General features: G+C 44.8%; 1 protein-coding gene across 8 annotated transcripts in view; it reads left to right on the forward strand.

The window, feature by feature from the left end:
- The window catches only part of LOC115129568 (LIM and calponin homology domains-containing protein 1-like), a 164,538-nt gene that overhangs the window by 62,572 nt on the left and 78,532 nt on the right, over window positions 1-23,434 (forward strand). For all 8 annotated transcript variants that reach the window (XM_029660072.2, XM_029660073.2, XM_029660076.2 and 5 more), the window contains exons 2-3: window positions 6,533-6,603; window positions 10,549-10,618. In XM_029660072.2, coding sequence (XP_029515932.2) covers window positions 6,533-6,603; window positions 10,549-10,618 — 141 coding nt within the window. The remainder of the gene's footprint in view (window positions 1-6,532; window positions 6,604-10,548; window positions 10,619-23,434) is intronic.

Raw genomic sequence — 23,434 nt, forward strand, 5'->3', positions numbered from 1 at the left:
TTGTTGATCATTTCTAGACAGTTATTTTCAAGTCTTTCCATAGATTTTCAAGCCAATTTCTGTCACAAATGTAACCAGGCCACTCAGGAACATTTAATGTCATCTTTGTAAGCAACTCCATAACATGATGCAGCCACCACCATGCTTGAAAATATGAAGTGGTGCTCAATAATGTGTTGTGTTGGAGTTGCCCCAAACATAACGCTTTGTATTCAGGACATGTAGTGAATTTCTTAGCCACATTTTTGCAGTTTTAATTTGGTGCCTTATTGCAAACATGATGGATGTTTTGGGATATTTTTAGTCTGTACAGGCTTCCTTTTTTTCAATCTGTCAATTTGGTTAGTATTGTGGAGTATTTAAAATGTCGTTAATCCATCCTCAGTTTTCACAGCCATTAACTGTTTTAAAGTCACCATTGGTGAAATCTCTTGAGTGGTTTCCTTCCTCTCTGAAAACTGAGTTAGGAAGGACTCCTGTATCTTTGTAGTGACTGGTTGTATTGATACACCATCCAAAGTTTTTATATACCCATCTACCCATAGGTGCTCTTCTTTGCAAGGCCTTGGAAGACCTTCTTTGTCTTTGTGATTGAATCTGTGCTTGAAATCCACTGCTCGACTGAGGGACCTTACAGATAATTGTATGTACTGGGGTACAGAGATGAAGTAGTCTTTCAAAAAATTGTTAAAACTATTGCACACAAAGTACATGCAACTTATGTGACTTGTTAAGCATATTTTTACTGCTGAACTTATTTAGGCTTGCCATAACAGAGGTTGAATACATTTCAGATTTTAATTTTTAACCAATTTAGAACCGTTTCTACAAGCAGAATTCCACTTTGACATTATTGGATATTGTGTGTCGAAGGGTGACCCAAAATCTCAATTTAATAAATGTTCAATTCCGGCTGTAACACAACAAAATGTGGAAAAAGTAAAGAGGTGTGAATACTTTCTGAAGGCACTGTATACTGTATATGTTACTTTATAAAACCATGATCTCTGGCTAGGCTTTGCCGAATAACACTAGTTATTCACACTAGGATTTAACGGAAATATATGGGAATTAACGGAAATATATGCAAATTAATATTAATACCATTTAAATGTAGATGTTTTTTGCATTGGATATGTTTACCATATCCTGTGGAGACGGAAACAAACCTTTTACCTTATCATAAGTAGACATGATTGCAAATTATTAAATCCTTCCAATAGAAAAAAAATAATACAATTGAGTTACGAATTTAACTTTAGTTAAATGAGTTGACTCTTCACATGGGATGATTTCACTCAACAACAATAGAAAGGGAATATTAAATTATCCCCAATGATCCATCGCATCTCCCAAAAATGTTTTCAACATACATCTGTAAAATGATGGCCAGCATACTTGGGGTCCAACATGTACGCTGCAGCGTGTATGAGCTTCAGGCAGAAGTCTTCACGCTTTTTGATGTATTTCAGAACTGCAGTTTCCTCTGCTTGGAGCAACAGTGAAGTGGGCAGGGCAGTACGATTTTTCTACCCTTACATCTGAAAGCAGAGTCTTAACATCAGACATGATGGCATTGTCTCCCTCAATCCGTGCAATGGCTACTGCTATAGGTTTCAGGCTGCTACCACTCTCTCCAAAAATACATAATCCAGGAGGATCCTGTTGATGGGGCTGTCCATATCGGCAGACTGCGATATGGCCATTTCTTGGAGAGACTCCTTCCCCTCCAGGAGACTGTCAAACATGTTGACAACACCACCCCAACGGGTGTTGCTGGGCAGATTCAATGTGGTGCTCTTATTCTTCTCACTTTGCTTGGTGAGGTAGATTGCTGCTATAACTTGATGACCCTTCACATACCTAACCATTTTCTCTTGTAGAGTGTATCCATTGTTTTAAGTGCCACGGTATCCTTGAGGAGCAGATTCATTGCATGAGCAGCACAGCCAATGGGGGTTGTGTGAGGGTAGGACTCCTCCACTTTAGACCAAGCAGCCTTCATGTTCGCAGCATTGTCTGTCACCAGTGCAAATACCTTCTGTGGTCCAGGAGTCATTGATGACTGCCTTCAGCTCATCTGCAATGTAGAGACTGGTGTGTCTGTTGTCCCTTGTGTCTGTGCTCATGTAGAATACTGGTTGAGGGGTGGAGATGATGTAGTTAATTATTCTTTGCCGACGAACATTCGGCCACACATCAGAGATGATTGTAATACAGTCTGCTTTCTCTATGATTTGCTTGACCTTCACTTGATCTCTGCATCCAGCAAATGAGTAGATAAAGCATGTCTGGTTGGAGGGGTGTATGCTGGGCAAGGACATTCATAAATCTCTTCCAATACACATTGTCTGTGAGCATCAGAGGTGAACCAGTTGCATACACAGCTCAGCAACACATTCAAAAGCATTTCTCTGACTACGTTCCTCCATTGAGTAAAAAAATCTGATTCTAGGGGCACCATGAGCTGTTGCTATCGATAAGGTGTCTGATTCATCATTCATCGTCAACTTTATGCACTTGGCCAGATGATTCTGCATCTTTGTTGCGTTCTTCACATATGATTTGGCACAGTATTTGCAAATGTACACAGCGTTTCCACCAGCATTAGCTGCAGTGAAATTTCCCCACACATCAGATAGTGCCCTTGGCATTTTCCTGTAAAGATTAGAAGGAAAAAAAGATAAGAAAAAAATGAGTAATAAAACCCAAACACAATTCCATGTACAGATACATTTTTAAGCAGTTAGATTAAACAACTCCTTTGTAAGATACATGTTTTAAAATGAAACATGTATGGAAACAGGTGAATTAACACTCATTAGTTAGCAGGCTTGAGCAAGATAAAACCCACATGGTAGCAAAAACTAACTAGCATATATTGTTAACAAGTTAGAAATTATTTAAACACACTTTTCTGTAGGCTACTATTTACTAGTTAACAAAAAATCATGTATGTCATAAAATGTTTTCACCCCACCCAGTATTGTAATCAAAACTTACAAGAATGCATGTAGTCCTTGGCTCAGACAGTGTAGTAGTGTGGGCTCAACAGCATTTCAGTAGTGTGCAAGATCTTGAGAGTCAGCTGTACATGTGATGGAAGAATACACTGTGCATGCAGAGGGTTACAATCCCATTGAATTGGGGATAGTTTAACCAAAATTTGCCACAAGACCTAGACCTGACTTATGTGTATCCCACAAAAAAGGTTCACTGTTATAAGCTAACTTAGAATTCCCCAAAATCCCGGGTTTAACTTCCCATGGATAATTTCAGGAAAAATTCTGGAAATTTACCGGAAAGTTTCCGACCCTTTTCATCCCTAGATGGGACATCGTACTACACTCCTGCAACACGGAAACATGCCTTTCGTGAACCTGGAATTACCGGTTATTCATTTGGGACAGGTAGCTTTCCATGGAAATACCCCAGAGATTACCATATGGTAATAGTTCTGTTTTCATTGGCTGGGCCCTATGGGTCCAGTTAAGTCTATTTCCACAAAGAGAGATATCTGTTCAGGAAAATGTTGGCCCTTTGATGGGTCTTATGTCACAGGATTTTGTCTAAAGGGCTTTTGACTTTTGAACTGGATTAAAGGGTTTTCAACTTTGAACTAGACGAAAGGGTCAATTAGACTATGGGGTCAAACTCTCCTGGGCGCTTGACCCCAAGGCCTGTGTGTCTTAAGGACCCTCCCTTGGTGTGCTAGGAACTAATTCAGCTTTTACTGCCATGTTAGACTATAGCTTCCTGATACAAGTCCCAGAGGGGCTATATTAGCCAGGAATGGCCTGCTTTAGCGATCAGCCCCCCCCCCAGCCAGAAATCTCTATGATTAGGTAAGCCTGGGTGTGGTGGTGGGCCTAAGGCCTGCGCGAGTTCTACCAGCTTCCTTTCAGCCTTAGCGGGTCTCTGTGTTGTCTGTGTGTCGAGGCAGCTCGTATGAGACAAGCAGACATGCAGGGTCTTTAACAATTACAGTGACTGCCAAAGAGGGGCCAGGCAAGTAGAAAAACAGAGCCCCTCAATATTCTGAGCCCAGACGTCCAATTGGCCAATCGCAGGCGGTGTTATAACCAGCCTCCAGACCAGGAAGACGTAATGCAGGTTTATGGACGTAACCCTGGGGGCAGTGCATTTTGAGGCTGTGGCTTGAGGCACTTGTATTGAGCTTTGTTGGTTATTTACTTCATAGTTGTATGTGAAGCCGTGTGTCATCGTCGTATTTTCGAGCTTCCCAATTTCCTTCAAAATAATGATTCTTTAGTGAAACAAAACTGCTGTGGGCCAGTTTGCCTGAAACAGCCTGGTTGAATGAGTGGGTGCAGTTTTGTCCCTCTGCTACAGTACATTGCAGCTCTTTCTGTGTGGTAAAAAATAACCAGATGTCATACTGTATCCCCCAGCCCTGTTCAGTTGATGAAACACAGCCATCTGCTGATGCCCTCTATGCCTCGAGTCCACATCAGGTGAATCAGTGGACACCAGGTTGACATAAGCCATTATTCAAGCCTGGTAGACATTGCCGTTACCCTCAATTTTAGCTCAGAAATATATCATGCGTTGATATATCAAGGTCATAATCACTAGAGTGAAATATGCTGCTGTATTAAAGCACATCTAGGCTGATACTTTACTTTGGAGTCTGACACTGTTTTAGTCTACATTGCTCTGTACTTTATTATACACTGAAAACTATACAGCAATTCAAAATGATGCTCAAATGCTTTCTGACAGGTTAATGTTTGGACGTTTGGACCTCACACAGTGACACAGGCCTCCCAAAAAGAATGTCGTCTCTCATCACTTTTGTCGTCAATGGGAAGACAATGCCGGGTTCACAATTCTCACCCACCGTATGAATAGTCATAGTGAAGGGCCCCAACGTCAGCACACTAGCCAGATCTGTAACACACACACCAGGTGGTAGGGCTTGTTTCACCCGCCACACAACACAGATCAACATTTTGGCCTACTCACTGACATACAGCAGTCCGTTTATTTTGTACACCGTCCAAGTCCAAATGAGCCAAAGAACTGACAGAAATGCACACCCCAGCCAGCCAGTCGTTGTATATCCCCAATCTCCACACTTTTTCCACAGCTGTACTAATAAATGGAACTGGACCAGTCAGGGAATTTATCCCCTAATTGTTTTGGCTTCCAAATGAACAATCTGAAGATAGGCTACTTTTTAAATGGCTATTCTTTGCTATGTGAAAATGAATGACTTTTAACTTTGTCTGGCACTTGCAAGTCTGACAGCGGGGAGGTTAGAGGTGTTTTTTGAGTGAGAAGAGATTATTAAAGTAAGTACTGCTGATATTTGAGTAAAACGGTTGTAATTCGTTTGTGTGTGTGTGTGTGTGTGTGTGTGTGTGTGTGTGTGTGTGTGTGTGTGTGTGTGTGTGTGTGTGTGTGTGTGTGTGTGTGTGTGTGTGTGTGTGTGTGTGTTGTAAACATTGTGTTTGCCAGGATTTGGGATGTGTGTGAGGAGGATGTCCTTCTGTACACATAACCTTCCAGGTTAGAGGTCAAGGAACCTTGAAAGGTCAAGAGGTGAACAGGTACTCTAACTTGCTGAGGTTTCCATCATAAGTTGTATTAGCGTGCTGACATTAGTCAATGCTTTCTCTGCTTGAAATTGGAAGGAGCTTTTTCGGTGCTTTTCTATGATATTACACCTGATACCAGTCTGAAGTATATAAGCATACTTTCATCTTTGGATGCTAAAAAAATGTGTTGCAGTTAAGACTGAAAATAACAAATGTACATTTGAACAATACAGCCTAGCCTATACATCCAAATATCCTATTCGGATGTATAGGCTAAGCTAGGCTAGGCCTTAGACCACAGTGACAAATGTGGACTTAGTCCAGTCATGCAACAGCATGCAAACGTATAGCTTACCCCCACCAAGAGACCACTGAACTACTAGTAGAGATTAATCTCTTATGTCACAACCAATTAGTGGCCTGGAGCGGCCCCAGAGAGCGATTTTGTGGGGATGATGGCAGCTTATGTCAAGCTTGTTAGCGTACCGCTTGTTAGCTAGCGCTGTGAACTAGCAAGCGTTACCGAATAGACTTAGTTTCTCGTTCTCTTCCTCTTCGCTCTGGCGGTTTTATCTGGAGGTTTGTGGAGGAAAAGCTTTAAGCGCCAAGAACAAAGGTTATTGGGGTTTTTTTCCCGCAGAGGGGTTTTTGGTTAGTGGACGATGATGTACAGTTTGACGTGGGATGCTTACTGTACACTCTCTTTCATCCGCTTCGGCCGGCCATGCTTCGTCACGTGCTATTGAAGTAGCCAAATGTTAAAAAACATAGCATTTTGTAGTTATTTATCTTCAACTAAGCAAAGACTGGTGTTTTTGAAAAAGAAAAGACGGTGGCACACTGAGAGGAAAAGGAATAGCTGTTGCGCATGATTTTTAACCAACACTGCAGCACCTAAACGGTTGAAGGAGCAATGAGGAATACGAGCAAGGGAGCTGACGCCATCTTTGTTTTCCCTTTCTGATCGACAGGCGGTCACAGGCAGATGCTCCGGTGACAAGGACTTCAGGGGAGGCCTGGAGAACGGGATCCTGCTGTGCGAGTAAGTGCTCCCCATCTTTTGCAACTCCTTCACGTTACTGTAGGCAGTGTCCTCAGGTACGTTTCCCCTTGTGGCTCGGGCACAATAAGTGTTGCCTTTATAGAGCAATTTTCCCAAGCGCTCAAAGCACTTTATGCACAGATTATACTGTACAGTAGTAGCCCGGCATGCCAGACCGTGTGGTGCAACTGGGGCAATCAAATCAAATCAAATGGTGTTTGCCACATGCGTCAAATGAAACAGGTGTAGACCTTACAGTGAAATGCTTACTTACTTACAAGCCCTTAACCAACAATGCAGTTTTAAGAAAATACCTATAAAAAAAGAGATACGTATAACAAGTAACGTTAATTAAAGAGCAGCAGTAAATAACAGAGTTTGGCTTTGTTAGCCAGGCTAACTGTACATTACGTGCACATTTTATAATGTTGACTATATATGTTTGGGCTAAAGACCGATAGTTTGAGTTGAGTGACTTGGGCTTAAACACCGAATTTGTTGCCCAAAAAATAAGTCAAAAGACATTGGTCCAGAGTTATTTAATCCCCATTGCATCTACTCAAAGCATTTGAATAAGATAGAGACAGTAAATAAACAAATAAATAACTACAGTGAAATACTCATTGAGTCCTCAACCCTTTTCCTGTAGTGTATAAATCACATGCATCCTCCCCACCCAGCCTGTGATAAAAGTGTCAGCTACATACTTCACATTGTGCGAACACCTGTGTTATGTCTATAGTCTCTACCCCCCCCCTTCCCTTCAGACATGTTCCTCATCCTGTGGACATAACATACTTTACTTTACAGTGGAGTAAATCTCAGAGATTTATAGGTCTCGATCCTCCTTCTAAGTTCCAGTGTTCCAGTGTGTGGAGTCTGTTTGTGTAGTGCAATTCACAGACACCCTAGGGATTTAGTACAGCCCAGACTATGATGGGGCTTGAGGTGCTTCCCTGTGGTCAACTCAAACAGATTGGTCATCTTAGGTGGGTGACAAGCAGTCTTCAAATGTGAATTGTGTGTCTCTGCTGTCTGTAAGCTGTCTAACGGTGTGTGTGAGTGTGTGAGTGAGTGTGTGAGTGTGTGAGTGAGTGAGTGAGTGAGTGAGTGAGTGAGTGAGTGAGTGAGTGAGTGAGTGAGTGAGTGTGTGAGTGAGTGAGTGAGTGAGTGAGTGAGTGAGTGAGTGAGTGAGTGAGTGAGTGAGTGAGTGAGTGAGTGAGTGAGTGAGTGAGTGAGTGAGTGAGTGAGTGTGTGTGCCTGCGTGCATGCGGGATAACAGTAATTATCGAATTGTTCATATTAAAAACATTGCACGCATTCCAGGCCAAATAAACATTTATTTTCATGGAGATCCATGCAGAAATGTAACACCGCCATTTAGGGCTGGGCGATATGACGATATATATCGTGTGACGATAGAAAAACGTCTATCGTTTCATATTATGCTCTATCGTTTATTTCATTGTGTTGCAAATCGCACTCCTGAAGGCAATATCTTTCGTCAATTGGACGAGGCTTTGCGGCACGTGTGGAAGGGAATTTTGCAACACCAACAAACATGGAGCAGAGTGAACGTGACACAAAGCGCGGGAAGACACGGAGCTCGTACCTAAAAAAAGAGGCTACTGCGGTCGCGTGGATGTGGTTAGGGTCTGAAAAGTCTGACACGGACCAGAAAACCACCCTCCCAGAAAACCACCCTTCCAGAAAACCACCCTCCCAGAAAACCGCCCTCCCAGAAAACCACGCTGCCAGAAAACCACCCTCCCAGAAAACCACCCTCCGCAAAAGATGCAACAGGACGGTCAGGCTCAAACACCACTAGTCTCTTTTACCACCTACGCAAGAATCATGTGAAACAGTACAGAGAGAGTCTAGGGATGAGACCCCCCCTCAAAAAAGATTTTTTGCAGCACTTAGGTTGTTTTCATATAATGCTGTAACGTTCATTCAACCTTGAAGGAGTGTTATGTTTACTTGTTATATTTTATATATTTTTTGTGAGCCTTATTTTCCTGCTATAGTTTAAACTGGAAAGTGTTCCATGTTTACATTTGGTACAGACCATTCATTTGTTTGCTTCTACAATTCAAACAGTTCTACGATTAAAGAGTTATGTTTGGTTTGGATATTTTAGACCATATTCACGTTTAAGGCCAATTTATTTTGTTTGCAACTGTAGTTGAAGTATTTTCTATTTACCTTGTTAGATTTGATAAGTTCATCTTTTATATTTTGTCACATGCTTAATTGAACATTTGCACAAAGGTTCTAATTAAAAGGAGAAATATTCAAATATGAGTAAGTACCTTTTATTTGTTGTGTATAATTCCACATGTAATAAGAAATAGGCCTTTACATGTGGTCATTTTATATAAACAATTTTTTCATTGAATTTACGGGAAATGTGCTGTATCGTGATATGTTTCGTTATCGCCCAGCCCTACCGCCATTGAATGATCAGCTTTTATCTTACCATATTGTCAATAACCCCTATCACAGAAAAAGACACTTTCTCCCATTTCTCTCTACGAACCCAGTCGAGCGTAAAACCCCTTTGTCAACAATCAGAGGCTCCCTTACAACCATACGCCTAATCCTTTCCATATCTCGCCATCCGCAGCCATCCATCTACAACTCAAACACTCCACTTTTCCACTCAGCGTTTGAGGTAGAATCACATTGTCTTCCAGGTGCATCATAAAGTAACCTTAGAGATGGTTATCACGAGACGATTTTTGGCTCTGGCTTTGATGACGAACAAAGGATGAACTTTGAAGTGCATTCCTCACGTAGAATAGCAATAACAGAACTTAGGAGCAGGTCTGGGATCAGATAATACTAGGAAAAGTGGAGAATCTTGTAGTGCATTCCGCAATAACAGGATGTACTGTAGTAACAGGTCTGGAATCAGATAGGGGGAACTCTTGTACGCTCCTCAGGTGGAACATCAATAACTGGACTTAGGAACAGACCTAGGATCAGATAAGACTAGAACATCCCCTCTGAATTGTTCTAAAAAAACATTGCACCTCGGGAGGAAGTTGGAGAATGTCCCCTGTGGACCTTGTGCACTCTCTAAACAAGGGAAGGGTTGGACCGCAAGGAAATTATCTGTTTGGCTTTGACACCCTCACCCCAATTTTTTCTCATGTTTTGTTTTTGAGGAGGTCGCCTTAAGTAGAGAGGGGTGGTGGATGGACTTCAAAAGGGGTGTCTCATGTCTTCCCATGTTTTTGAAAGAAGTGCATGTGTACAGTAATGTATTATAGCTACAGTACTCTGTCTGTGTGTGTTTTTGTAATGTGTTGTGATCCATGACCTGACAACATTATCCCAACCACTCATGCCCACTTCCTCAGGAATAACACATGGCTGGATACACTAAAGGCACACTGAGATAGAGTATGATCGTACACCACGTGTTTGCATTTGTTTGTGTGTGTGTGTGCGTGTGTGTGTGTGTGTGTGTGTGTGTGTGTGTGTGTGTGTGTGTGTGTGTGTGTGTGTGTGTGTGTGTGTGTGTGTGTGTGTGTGTGTGTGTGTGTGTGTGTGTGTGTGTGTGTGTGTGTGTGTGCGTGTGTGTGTGTATTAAAGTCTCAAGGCCTTTCTGTATGTCCTTGAGTCCTTCCAACTGATTTAGAGCCAGTGTCACCACTAACCTCCCAACACAGCCACATAGGATTCCTTCTTTCATTTACTCTTTCTTTTTTTAACTTGGTTTTTCATGACCTGATGAAGATCCAACTCGGATTGAAACGTTGTTTTTTGTGTGTCTGATTCTGTCCTGCACCTGATTGGATATTATATATTACTTTTTTCATGTTTTTTAAGTTGGATGTACATTTAGTTTTTTTTTTACAGATGTTATCTATATTCCATGGATAAAGCTGTAGAAATCTTATCTCTATCTATCCTTTCTCTCTCTCTCTCCCCCCTCAGGTTGCTGAGCGCCATCAAACCTGGCTTGGTGAAGAAAATCAACAGATTACCCACTCCCATCGCTGGCCTGGTGAGTTCTCTCCTTCTTCTACCATCCTCCATTCCTCTCCCCTCTATATTCCATTCTTCTCCTCCCTCTAATGATTCCCCCTCTCTTCCCTTCCTCTCTTTTCAACCATCTATCCACCCCTTTCCTCCCTATATTTAGTTTCCCTATCCTCCAAGTCCTCTCCTCCCTCCATCCGTCTCCCCCTTCCTCTCACTGTACCTACATTCCTTTCGGAATATAGTACAGTATGTTCTGCACATTAAGTTATGCACAGATATACAGTACAGAGATAATGCATCAATTCCCAGGCTGTAAGAAGACTCAAGCTCAAGCTCTGTCTGGGAACTGGGAACAATAAAAGGGTGTAAACATCACAGCAGTATTCAATTAGCCACTATGTGTGTGTCTGTGTTAATGCGTGTGTGTGAGTGTGTTTTAGTGTGAGTAAATGCATGTGCGTGTCTATGTGGTGTGAGTGTCTATGTTTCTTAGTTTGCATGTGTGTGTGCGTTGATGCATGTGTTTGTTTGTGTACCGTAGGCCTTTATGTATAGTGCTATTTCACATCTTGAGGCCACGTTGTCGGCCTTGGCCTGTATCTTCAACTGTGTCTCAGCTGTGTTCAGCCTCAGAGAATGTTATTGTACTCCACATACCAGAAGACAGAAGGGGCGTACCCCTCCAACCAAAAGGATAAAAAAAGAGTCTCCCCGCAACTAATTGCAGCATGTCTTTCAAGAATCTTGTGGAAATACATCCAGCTCCTCATTTCACTGTCGGATGTATAGAGTTGGATATCAAAGGAGAGGAAAGGAAGGAAACTTCAAGAGAACTGCCTCATTTTTTATTTTTGATGTAGTGCATTAGAGTTGGTCTCTCCTACTCCAAGACTTTCACATCCTTTTTTTGCACTCTTGTCCTCTTATATTCTTCAGCGCTCTCTCTCTCTCTCTCTCTCTCTCTCTCTCTCTCTCTCTCTCTCTTCTCTCTTCTCTCTCTCTCTCTCTCTCTCTCTCTCTCACACTCTCTCAATCCTCTGGGGTGTTTTGGCTTGGTTTGGGTCGGCTTTGATTCGCTGAATGAAGACAACTGGTTAGCCAGGCTCAGATGTACTGGGACAGCCCTGGGATCCGTTCTTAGTGTAAAATGAGTGTGTGATTGCTGGCAATGCTGCGAGACGAGCCCCATTTCATGGTGTGAAATCATAACCACAATGTTATGACTTTCCACACTACCTCTGCTCGACACTTTGGTCTTGGTGCATTATCGTTACCAGGCAACAAATGTAACACTTTAGTAGCCCTCGTATATCTTGACTAGATTTGTCACTACTATGAGATTTTGGGCTTTCGTAAATTCATCAAAGACTTGACCAAATGTGTCACTATTGTGAGATGTAGGCCTTTCATAATGAACCAAGGACTGGACTGGCATGACCTAGCACACACATGGTTCCTTCAGGACCAAGGCTGAGAGACAAACAACAAGGCCTCTTTGAGAGTGAATGGAGAAGCAGAGGTGAAAGGTCAGCCTGTGCACTTCCTTCCGTCTCATACAGTACAGTAGCTCTGGCCCTCTAATAGTTCCACCTCATGTTGTCTCAGAGGGCGTTGTTTGATATGCCCCTCCACTACCTCAAGACATCAATGCAGTCCCTGTTGGTCTCCAGGAAAGCCTACCTAGAGTTTCTTGCTTAGTTCCCACTTGGCTTCGTATAGGATTTGGTTGAGAGAAAGCAAGGGAGGTTATAGAGCAGGGGTAGGCAGAGTTGGGTAGTTTCTATTGGCTAGCTTCTCTATGAGAGATCTAGGATCAGCTTTCCCACCCCAAATCCTAACCTTAACCATTAGTGGGGGAACATAGCATCTGAGGGAAACTTATTGTGGCTATAAGACAAAATGGCCTTGTGTTGCCTTTGACTGTGCTTCATGGTTAGTTAAGACTGAAGGGTAATGGAAAGAGTGCAGAAGGCATGAAGGACAGAGGAGAAGAGATGAACAGCAGCTGGATAAGATTGAGAAAGAGATAAGCGGAGAAAGTATGAAAGAGAGGAGAGCTCAGCAGCTGAATGAAATATATATACAGTATATAGAGAGAGAGAGAAACATGCAGAGGACAGGAAGACTCAACAGCTATTTTTACTAGAGTAGTTTACACCACTGGTTCTGGAAGACCAGTGGAAGGCCTGAGATCATCACTGGACATAGAGAGAGAGAGAGCGATAGAAAGAGAGAGAGATTGAGAGAGAGAGAAAGAGAAATGCATGCATCATTGGCAAGGAGCAGAAGTGTTAAACTGTTTTGAAGGAAGTTTGGTTTGGCCCAGCTTCTCTCTCTCTCTCTCTCTCCTTACTCTCTTATCTGCCGGCGTCTCTAATTGCCGCCAACTAGCCTCCCCTGGCTTCAACAAACCCGGTAATTACACTCCTGTATTCTTAACAACCCTTTCTCTTTTTTTACAATCCCCCCACTACGATAACATTGGATTATCTTATTATCTTGTTAAAGTTTCAAAGCAAAAGAGTTATCGCCTCAATTCTTATTGCTTGCAGAAAAAGTTTATGCCGCGCGATGTCAGTCACTCTGTCTTGTTTCTCTCTTTCTCTTTCGGTGTCACTCTTTCCCCCTCTTTCTGTTTCTTTCTTTCTCTCACTCAGTCTTTTTTAAGAGAGGATGTCTCAATATCTAAGAGCAGCATAAGTCAGTCACCCTCTCCCTCGCTTTGTCTAATGATTTCTGTCTACATGGCCCGAGGGAACAGTTCATCTGGGGGGGGGGGGGGGGGGGGTCGAGTCAGTCTTTTAAAGGATTATAAGGGTTATCAATGATCCATCTACACACAGGTCCTCCACCAACAAGGGACATTAACAAGGAACTTTGTGAGTGGGAGGAGAAAGGGGGCATTAGTATACCTTTAGTAAGCTTTTGATACGTGCATGAGTGGGCACCGGCCAATTACTGTATACACTGTATGAATGGACAAAGCCATCGATCACTTGACACCATTCATTCCTAAATGAAGAGTCAATAGCACACTAAAGCCAAATTAAAGTTTAGATGTGGTCATAACATGCGTAGTTTGAGCTAGTGACGTTGCAGGCTAGTTCAGTGCTGCTCCTTCTCATTGAGTAACTCAAGTTGACTGCCCTTTTTTTTGTGATATCTAATTGGAATTTAGGATCTTGTCTCATCGCTGCAGCTCCCCAACAGACTCGGGAGAGGGGAACGTTGAGAGCCATGCGCCATGACCTGCCGAGCCGTGCGGCTTCTTAACCCAGAAGACAACCGCACCAATGTGTCGTAGGAAACCCTGTCCAACTGACAACTTGAGGCAGCTTGCAGGTGCCCGGCACGCCACAAGGAGTTACTGGAGCATGATGAGCCAAAGAAATCAACCCGGCCAGACACTCCCCTAACTCGGATGACGCTGGGCCAATTGTGCTAGGGGAGGGTTTGGCCGGTCATGGCTCCCGGTCATGGCCGACTGGGATTGAACCCGGGGCTGTAGTTCCTACAGAGAGAGTGATCACACAGTCGTCCGGAGCAGCTGGTGCTCTCATGCATGCTTCAGTGATGCATGATATCCACACCTAGCTTTGTGTACACTAGTGATACCATACAGCTCTGCTCACATGCACACTTGTACAGTTGAAGTCGGAAGTTTACATACACCTTAGCCAAATTCATTTATACTCAGTTTTTCACAATTCCTGACATTTGATCCTAGTAGAAATTCCCTGTCTTAGGTCAGTTAGGATCAACACTTTATTTTAAGAATGTGAAATGTCAGAATAATAGTAGAGAGAATGATTTATTTAAGCTTTTATTTCTTTCATCACATTCCCAGTGGGTCAGAAGTTTACATACACTCAATTAGTATTTGGTAGCATTGTCTTTAAATTGTTTTTGGGTCAAAGGTTTTGGGTAGCCTTCCAGAGAATACCTTGACTTTGCCACAACTTTGGAAGTATGCTTGGGGTCATTGTCCATTTGGAAGACCCATTTGCGTCCAAGCTGTAACTTCCTGACTGATGTCTTGAGATGTTGCTTCAATATATCCACATACTTGTCCTTCTTCATGATGCCATTTATTTTGTGAAGTGCACCAGTCCCTCCTGCAGCAAAGCACCCCCACAACATGATGCTGCCACCCCTGTGCTTCACTGTTGGGATGGTGTTCTTCATCTTGCAAGCCTCCCCCTTTTTCCTCCAAACATAAAGATGGTCATTATGGCCAAACAGTTATATTTTTGTTTCATCAGACCAGGGGACATTTCTCCAAAAAGTACAATCTTTGTCCCCATGTGCAGTTGCAAACCATAGTCTGGCTTTTTTATGGCGGTTTTGGAGCAGTGGCTTCATCTTTGCTGAGCGGCCTTTCAGGTTATGTCGATATAGGACTCGTTTTTACTGTGGATATAGATACTTTTGTACCTGTTTCCTCCAGCATCTTTACAAAGTCCTTTGCTGTTGTTCTGGGATTGAATTGCACTTTTCGCACCAAAGTACGTTCATCTCTAGGAGGCAGAACGCGTGTCCTTCCTGAGTGGTATGACGGCTGCGTGGTCCCATGATGTTTATACTTTATACGTACTATTGTTTGTACAGATGAACGTGGTACCTTCAGGCATTTCAAAATTGCTCCAAAAGGATGAACCTTGTGGAGGTCTACAATTTTTTGCTGATTTCTTTTGATTTTCCCATGATGTCAAGCAAAGAGTCACTAAGTTTGAAGGTAGGCCTTGATATACATCCACAGGTACACCTCCAATTGACTCAAATTATGTCAGAAGTTTCTAAAGCCATTACATAATTTTCTGGAATTTTCCAAATTGATTAAAGGCACAGTCAACTTAGTGTATGTAAACTTCTTACCCGCTGGAATTGTGATGCAGTGAATTTTAAGTGAAATAATCTGTCTGTAAACAATTTTTGGAAAAATGACTTAGATGTCTTAACCGACTTGCCAAAACTATAGATTGTAAACAAGAAATTTGTGGAGTGGTTGAAAAACAAGTTTACAAAAACAACTGTACATATCAGTTGTGTCCAGGCGTGCACTTACGTATCCAAAGCAGAACCCCATGTTTGTTCACTTCTCACACCCTAATTGTGTTGTCAACAGTAGTAAAACCATACCTCTGTGCTCACACACAGGTCTGTGGATTACAGTGAGACCCTGTGGCTGTATTCCCACATGGTCTTCCACACAACAGAGAGACCTTATAGTTGCACTTACACAATCTACACAGGCTCAGGTGTTCCATACCAGAGCAATGCTGGGCACCAAAACATCAACAAAAATACACACACACACACACACACACATACTCACACTGGCCTATGGGGGAGTTTTAGTGTGATTACTGAGGTGAGAAAGGCGTAAACAAGAGGCCTGCTGTTATCTCAGCCATCATAATAAAACACGGACCAGGCTAGACCAGGCACTCCCCCTTCCTTCCCCTTCCTGTTACAGCCTAATGGGGAAATGGTTCTCTGTGGAATTCCCTGTTGTGTAATCAGGGCGAATGGTGGATGGGGAGCAGAGCGGAGTGCGGGATGTTTTGCAGGTTGGCTGGTTGCTCTGGTCCAAGGCGTTGGGAAGGCTCAGCATTAGCAAGCCGCACTGAGGCTCAGGGTTAGCAAGCCGCACTGAGGCTCAGGGTTAGCAAGCCGCACTGAGGCTCAGGGTTAGCAAGCCGCACCGAGGCTCAGGGTTAGCAAGCCGCACTAACTCCCTGGACTACAGGGTGGTTGGTTGGTTGGAGTACTGCTGAAGAGGGCTAGCAGGTTGGTGAGTTGGTTGCAGACCTGGTTCAAATGCATAGGTCAAAGGTTTAGGGGTCCTGAGTGGTGCAGCGGTCTAAGGCACTGCATTGTAGTGCTAGAGGAGTCACTACAGACCTAGGTTCGATCCCGGGCTGTATCACAACCGACTGTGATTGGGAGTCCCATACGGCGGCGCACAATTGGCCCAGCGTCGTTAGGGGAGAGTTTGTCCGGGGTAGACCGTCATTGTAAATAAGAATTTGTTCTTAACTGACTATTAGTTCTGGCGTAACATTACACAGAACCTTTTAAACAATGGATGTGTGCATGCCACTGTATAATTGCAAAAATCCCAGTCATGGCACTGCCTAGTCAGTCAGAATCTCGACTTATGATAAGAAGTCACTTGTGTGTGACTTTAACACAACTCTCCCCTGATTATTTGAGTGTTATCCTTGGCTGCGAGTCTGCGAGGTTGGAATCTGAAACAAATCTGTGAGACACCCATCTCCCTCGGCTTAATCTGTGAGCGCCTTTCCCCTGGATACTCTATAGGTGTCACGTCCTGACTATAGAGAGCCCTTATTTTCTATGGTGGAGTAGGTCAACGGCGTGACTGGGGGTTTAGTCTAGTTTATTATTTCTATGTGGGGTTCTGGTTTTGTTTTTTTATGTTGGTGATTTTGTATGATTCCCAATTAGAAGCAGCTGGTAATTGTTGTCTCTAATTGGGGATCATATTTAAGTAGCATTTTTTCCACCTGTGTTTTGTGGGATATTGTTTATGTGTAAGTTGCATATTAGCACTCCATTATCGTCACGTTTCGTTTATTCTTTATTGTTTTGTTGTGTGGTTCACTTACTTTAGATTAAAAAGATGTGGAACCCAGATCATGCTGCACGTTGGTCCGAGTATGCCTCCAACGATCGTGACAGAATATCCCACCAAAACAGGACCAAGCAGCATGCCCAGGAGCAGAGGGTAACATGGACTTTGGAGGAGATAAAGGCTCAATATGGTCAGGACGTGACAGCACCCCCCCACCCCAAAGGTTGCGGACTCCGGCCGCATAACCTGAAACGAAAAGGGAGGGTGCTCTGGTGCGGGCTGAAGAATCCGCTCATCCCGCGGATCCAGACATGGACCCAGGCTGAACACTGTGCCTGGACTGGACCTCGGTGCAGAGGAAGACTCCTGCCATGGAGCGGGACTGGCCAGCTCTACCCACCAGGTCTCCAGTGTGCCTCCACAGCCCAGTACGTCCTGTGCCAGCTCTACCCACCAGTTCTCCAGTGTGCCTTCACAGCCCAGTACGTCCTGTGCCAGCTCTACCCACCAGGTCTCCAGTGTGCCTTCACAGCCCAGTACGTCCTGTGCCAGCTCTACCCACTAGGTCTCCAGTGTGCCTTCACAGCCCAGTACGTCCTGTGCCAGCTCTACCCACCAGGTCTCCAGTGTGCCTTCACAGCCCAGTACGTCCTGTGCCAGCTCTACCCACTAGGTCTCCAGTGTGCCTTCACAGCCCAGTACGTCCTGTGCCAGCTCCTCGCACCAGGTCTCCAGTGCGCCTTCACAGCCCAGTACATCCTGTGCCAGCTCCACGCACCAGTTCTCCAGTGCGCACCAGTTCTCCAGTGCGCCTTCACAGCCCAGTATGTCCTGTGCCAGCTCCACGCACCAGGCCTCCAGTGCGTCTTCCCAGTCAGGTGCGTCCTGTGCCTTCTCCCCGCACTCGCCCTGAAGTGCGTGTCACCAGTCCGGTGCCACCTGTACCGGCCCCATGCATCAAGCCTCCAGTGCGCCTTCACAGTCCAGAGCTTCCGGCGACGGTTCCCAGTCCAGAGCTTCCGGCGACGGTCCCCAGAGCTTTCGGCGACGGTCCCCAGTCCAGAGCTTCTGGCGACGTTTCCCAGTCCAGGGCTTCCGGCGACGGTCCACGGTCCGGAACCTCCAACGACGGTCCACAGTCCGGAACCTCCAACGACTGTCCACAGTCCGGAACCTCCTGAGACGGTCCACAGTCCGGAACCTCCGGCGACGAACCACGGTACGGAAACTTCGGCGACGGTCAACGGTCCGGAGCTTCCAAACACAGCGTCCAGTCCAGCTCCATGGCAGGAGTCTTCCTCTGCACCGATGTCGAGGCTAGGGGCGGTGTCCAGTCCAGCTCCATGGCAGGAGTCTTCCTCTGCACCGATGTCGAGGCTAGGGCCGGTGTCCAGTCCAGCTCCATGGCAGGAGTCTTCCTCTGCACCGATGTCGAGGCTAGGGCTGGTGTCCAGTCCAGCTCCATGGCAGGAGTCTTCCTCTGCACCGATGTCGAGGCTAGGGCTGGTGTCCAGTCCAGCTCCATGGCAGGAGTCTTCTTCTGCACCGATGTCGAGGCTAGGGCCGGTGTCCAGTCCCGCTCCATGGCAGGAGTCTTCCTCTGCACCGAGGTCCAGTCCAGGCACAGTGTTCAGCCTGGGTCCATGTCTGGATCCACGGGATGAGCGGATTCTTCAGCCCGCACCAGAGCACCCTCCCTTTTGGTTTCAGGTTATGCGGCCGGAGTCCGCAACCTTTGGGGTGGGGGGGTGCTGTCACGTCCTGACCATATTGAGCCCTTATTTTCTATGGTGGAGTAGGTCAGGGCGTGACTGGGGGTTTAGTCTAGTTTATTATTTCTATGTGGGGTTCTAGTTTTGTTTTTCTATGATTTTGATGTGATTTTGTGTGATTCCCAATTAGAGGCAGCTGGTAATCGTTGTCTCTAATTGGGGATCATATTTAAGTAGCATTTTTTCCACCTGTGTTTTGTGGGATATTGTTTATTGTAGTTGCATGTTTGCACTCCATTATCGTCACGTTTAGTTTATTCTTTTTTGTTTTGTTGTGTGGTTCACTTACTTTAAATTTAAAAAGATGTGGAACCCAGATCACGCTGCACATTGATCCGAGTATGATTCCAACGATCGTGACAATAGGCTAGGTGTGAACACTGTTTTACTTCCCCCCTACAAGCATCTGCAGTCAGATTATGCCAGAAAGATATTGATTCTATCCTGCACCATAATCTAATATGATCTGAGTCATTCCAACTATTCCAATGGCTCATTTCAGAGGAAGGAACAGGGTTAATGTCCTTTAAGTACATAATTCTTCATATCAATTTGTTCTGAATAGTTTTTTACTGTTTTAAGTCTGTTGGGGAAAGAATGTCTTAAATCCGCTGGATTTGAATTCTCTGCGGATATCTCTTTAAGTCTGTGTGTGTTATTGTCTGGGTATTTCTTGGACCGTTGTCCATTGTGTTGGTGTCGGGGGGGGGAGAGGAGGGCAGTGGCTGGGGCACTGTTCGTGTTGATGTAGACGTCAGCGTCAATCATCTCAGCTGCGGACTCCACCCAGTTTCCTCTGCCAGTGACACACACATTCACACACGGTTCAAACACATGAACACAAATACAAATGTGCAGGACATGGATTTGTTAAGTGATTTCCCCTAGACACATACATGTACAGTACATGCACGTACAGTACACATGCGCGCGCACACACACACCCTTGTCGACTTCTCTTTCACACTCACTAATATTTACTCAGTTTGGTCCTCTGTCCGAGTGTTTGTTTGCGTTTCTGTTATTGTTGGCATCGGGCAACTTGTTGTCGGGAGAGAGGAAAAAAGGGAGGAATTTGGTTGTTTGGTTTGGGAGCAGCGGCAGTGTGGAGTGAGATGGTTTGCGTGTGTTGTCTGGAACTATTGTTTTCGTTCTTCCTCCAGTTTCTTTGCTGGTCTTGGTTTGTCGTTACTGACTACTGGATTTATCAGGAAAGCTTTTGAGTGGATGGGGTAGCTAGCTCCGAAAAGGGCTGTGCATTACCCTGCGGCCTCCAGCATACAGTGAGCAGGTCTTCCGCTGTGTGAACACACACAGTGACGCGGAGCGTTACCTGCCAGGCATACAGCAAAAATCTTACTGCCACCGTATTTGTATATAACCACCCATTCATTATTTACATTTAGTTACACACCCTCCTTTTGCATCAACAATGGTAAAACTCTGCTTAATCCTAACCATGGGGTTATTATTGACACCTTCTTACGCACACCAAGGTAATCATGTTCTGCCCTTCATTTGTGACTTCCAACCAACCAAGACATTTACATTTACATTTAAGTCATTTAGCAGACGCTCTTATCCAGAGCGACTTACAAATTGGTGCGTTCACCTTAAGACATCCAGTGGAACAGCCACTTTACAATAGTGCATCTAAATCTTTCAAGGGGGGTGAGAAGGATTACTTTATCCTATCCTAGGTATTCCTGAAAGAGGTGGGGTTTCAGGTGTCTCCGGAAGGTGGTGATTGACTCCGCTGTCCTGGCGTCGTGAGGGAGTTTGTTCCACCATTGGGGGCCAGAGCAGCGAACAGTTTTGACTGGGCTGCGCGGGAACTGTACTTCCTCAGTGGTAGGGAGGCGAGCAGGCCAGAGGTGGATGAACGCAGTGCCCTTGTTTGGGTGTAGGGCCTGATCAGAGCCTGGAGGTACTGAGGTGCCGTTCCCCTCACAGCTCCGTAGGCAAGCACCATGGTCTTGTAGCGGATGCGAGCTTCAACTGGAAGCCAGTGGAGAAGCGGAGGAGCGGGGTGACGTGAGAGAACTTGGGAAGGTTGAACACCAGACGGGCTGCGGCGTTCTGGATGAGTTGTAGGGGTTTAATGGCACAGGCAGGGAGCCCAGCCAACAGCGAGTTGCAGTAATCCAGACGGGAGATGACAAGTGCCTGGATTAGGACCTGCGCTGCTTCCTGTGTGAGGCAGGGTCGTACTCTGCGGATGTTGTAGAGCATGAACCTACAAGAACGGGCCACCGCCTTGATGTTAGTTGAGAACGACAGGGTGTTGTCCAGGATCACGCCAAGGTTCTTAGCGCTCTGGGAGGAGGACACAATGGAGTTGTCAACCGTGATGGCGAGATCATGGAACGGGCAGTCCTTCCCCGGGAGGAAGAGCAGCTCCGTCTTGCCGAGGTTCAGCTTGAGGTGGTGATCCGTCATCCACACTGATATGTCTGCCAGACATGCAGAGATGCGATTCGCCACCTGGTCATCAGAAGGGGGAAAGGAGAAGATTAATTGTGTGTCGTCTGCATAGCAATGATAGGAGAGACCATGTGAGGTTATGACAGAGCCAAGTGACTTGGTGTATAGCGAGAATAGGAGAGGGCCTAGAACAGAGCCCTGGGGGACGCCAGTGGTGAGAGCGCGTGGTGAGGAGACAGATTCTCGCCACGCCAGCTGGTAGGAGCGACCTGTCAGGTAGGACGCAATCCAAGCGTGGGCCGCGCCGGAGATGCCCAACTCGGAGAGGACCCAGATCAACTGAGAACAGTACATCAACTAACCATGACCCAGATCAACTGAAAACAGTATATCAACTGACCATGACCCAGATCAACTGAAAACAGTACATCAACTGACCATGACCCAGATCAACTGAAAACAGTACATCAACTGACCATGACCCAGATCAACTGAAAACAGTACATCAACTGACCATGACCCAGATCAACTGAAAACAGTACATCAACTGACCATGACCCAGATCAACTGAAAACAGTACATCAACTACTCATGGCAGATCAACTGTGGTCATCTTGTTGGATGCAGGAAAAATGCAACTAGAAAAGTATGTTACAATCTGAAAAGGCATTGGAAATGTATTAATGTTTGTAACATCAAATACTTAAGAGTTGCTTTAAAAAATGGGGAGGGGGAAGTGAAATGTTTAAGGAAATGGGGGGGGTCTTATTATCTGACTCCTTTATGGTCAAATAATTACTTTGCTGTGGTCTGGTTCAAGTTTTGGCCACACTATGTGCTGAACTCCCCCTTAACCCTCTGGCTGGCTGTTAGTAATGCCCAATAAGCCTCACCCCTCATAGACTTAAATATATGTTTCTGCATGTGTATATTTAAGCAATATGGTCCTAGGGGGTGTGGTATATGGCCAATATACCACAGTTAGGGGCTGTTCTTATGCACGATGCAATGCGGAGCCCTTAGCTGCGGTATATTGGCCATATACCACAAACCCCTGAGGTGCCTTATAAACTGGCTACCAATGTAATTAGAGCAGTAAAAATACATGTTTTGTCATACGCGTGGTATACAGTCTGATATACCACGTCTGTCAGCCATTGAGCATTCAGGGCTCGAACCACCCAGTTTATAATTGTGAAATATGTTTATATTTAGCATCACTGTTGTACTGTAGTAGCTTAGGTTTGCTTAAAGAAAGAAAATGTGACAAGTTATATCTTGTGTCCTTTCAAAATCTGTGGTAGACTATTACATCTTTGTACTATAATGAATATCAGCTATTGTAGTATGCACCAAATACACCCGTTACCGTGTCAACAGGAATATTTCCCACATTCTGGACTACTTTGGCTCCCTATGTCGTAGAAAGAAACACCTACCATATCTTTCTGTCAACATGGGGATCCCGAGTGGTGCAGCGGTCTAAGGCACTGCATCTCAGTGCTAGAGGCGTCCCTAGAGACAATGGTTCGATTACAAGCTGTATCACAACTAGCCGTGACTGGGAGTCCCATAGGGCAGCGCACAATTGGCCCAGCGTCGTCCGGTTTAGGGTTTGGCCGGGGTAGGCCGTCATTGTAAATAAGAATTTGTTCTTAACTGACTGGCCTAGTTAAATAAATAAATGATGCAACAGTTGACTCAAGTAGGTCCTTGTGGCCTTTGTCCTGATATTTCCTGCCAGTTTTAAAGGTAGACTCACTGTTATGACGAGTAGCACCGCAGATATTGCGATGAGCACGATGCAAGACTTTACTCTCACGTAGCCACACAGAGTATCTGCACATGTGCACGGGTTCGCTTTCTGCTGCTACGACATGGTATACAGTACCAAAACAGCAGAGAAGTTTAGCATCGCGCTACAACGCTCTTAGTTGTTGTGTAAATTGACCGACCATTACTGTTAATTTTGTGCTTTGCTGAGTCTTTAAGGCATTGTGTCCCCTTATTCTCACATAGTAAACTAAACCAACCCAAATTAATG

Source organism: Oncorhynchus nerka, linkage group LG5 (assembly GCF_034236695.1).
Source record: "Oncorhynchus nerka isolate Pitt River linkage group LG5, Oner_Uvic_2.0, whole genome shotgun sequence".
Lineage (NCBI taxonomy): Eukaryota > Metazoa > Chordata > Actinopteri > Salmoniformes > Salmonidae > Oncorhynchus > Oncorhynchus nerka.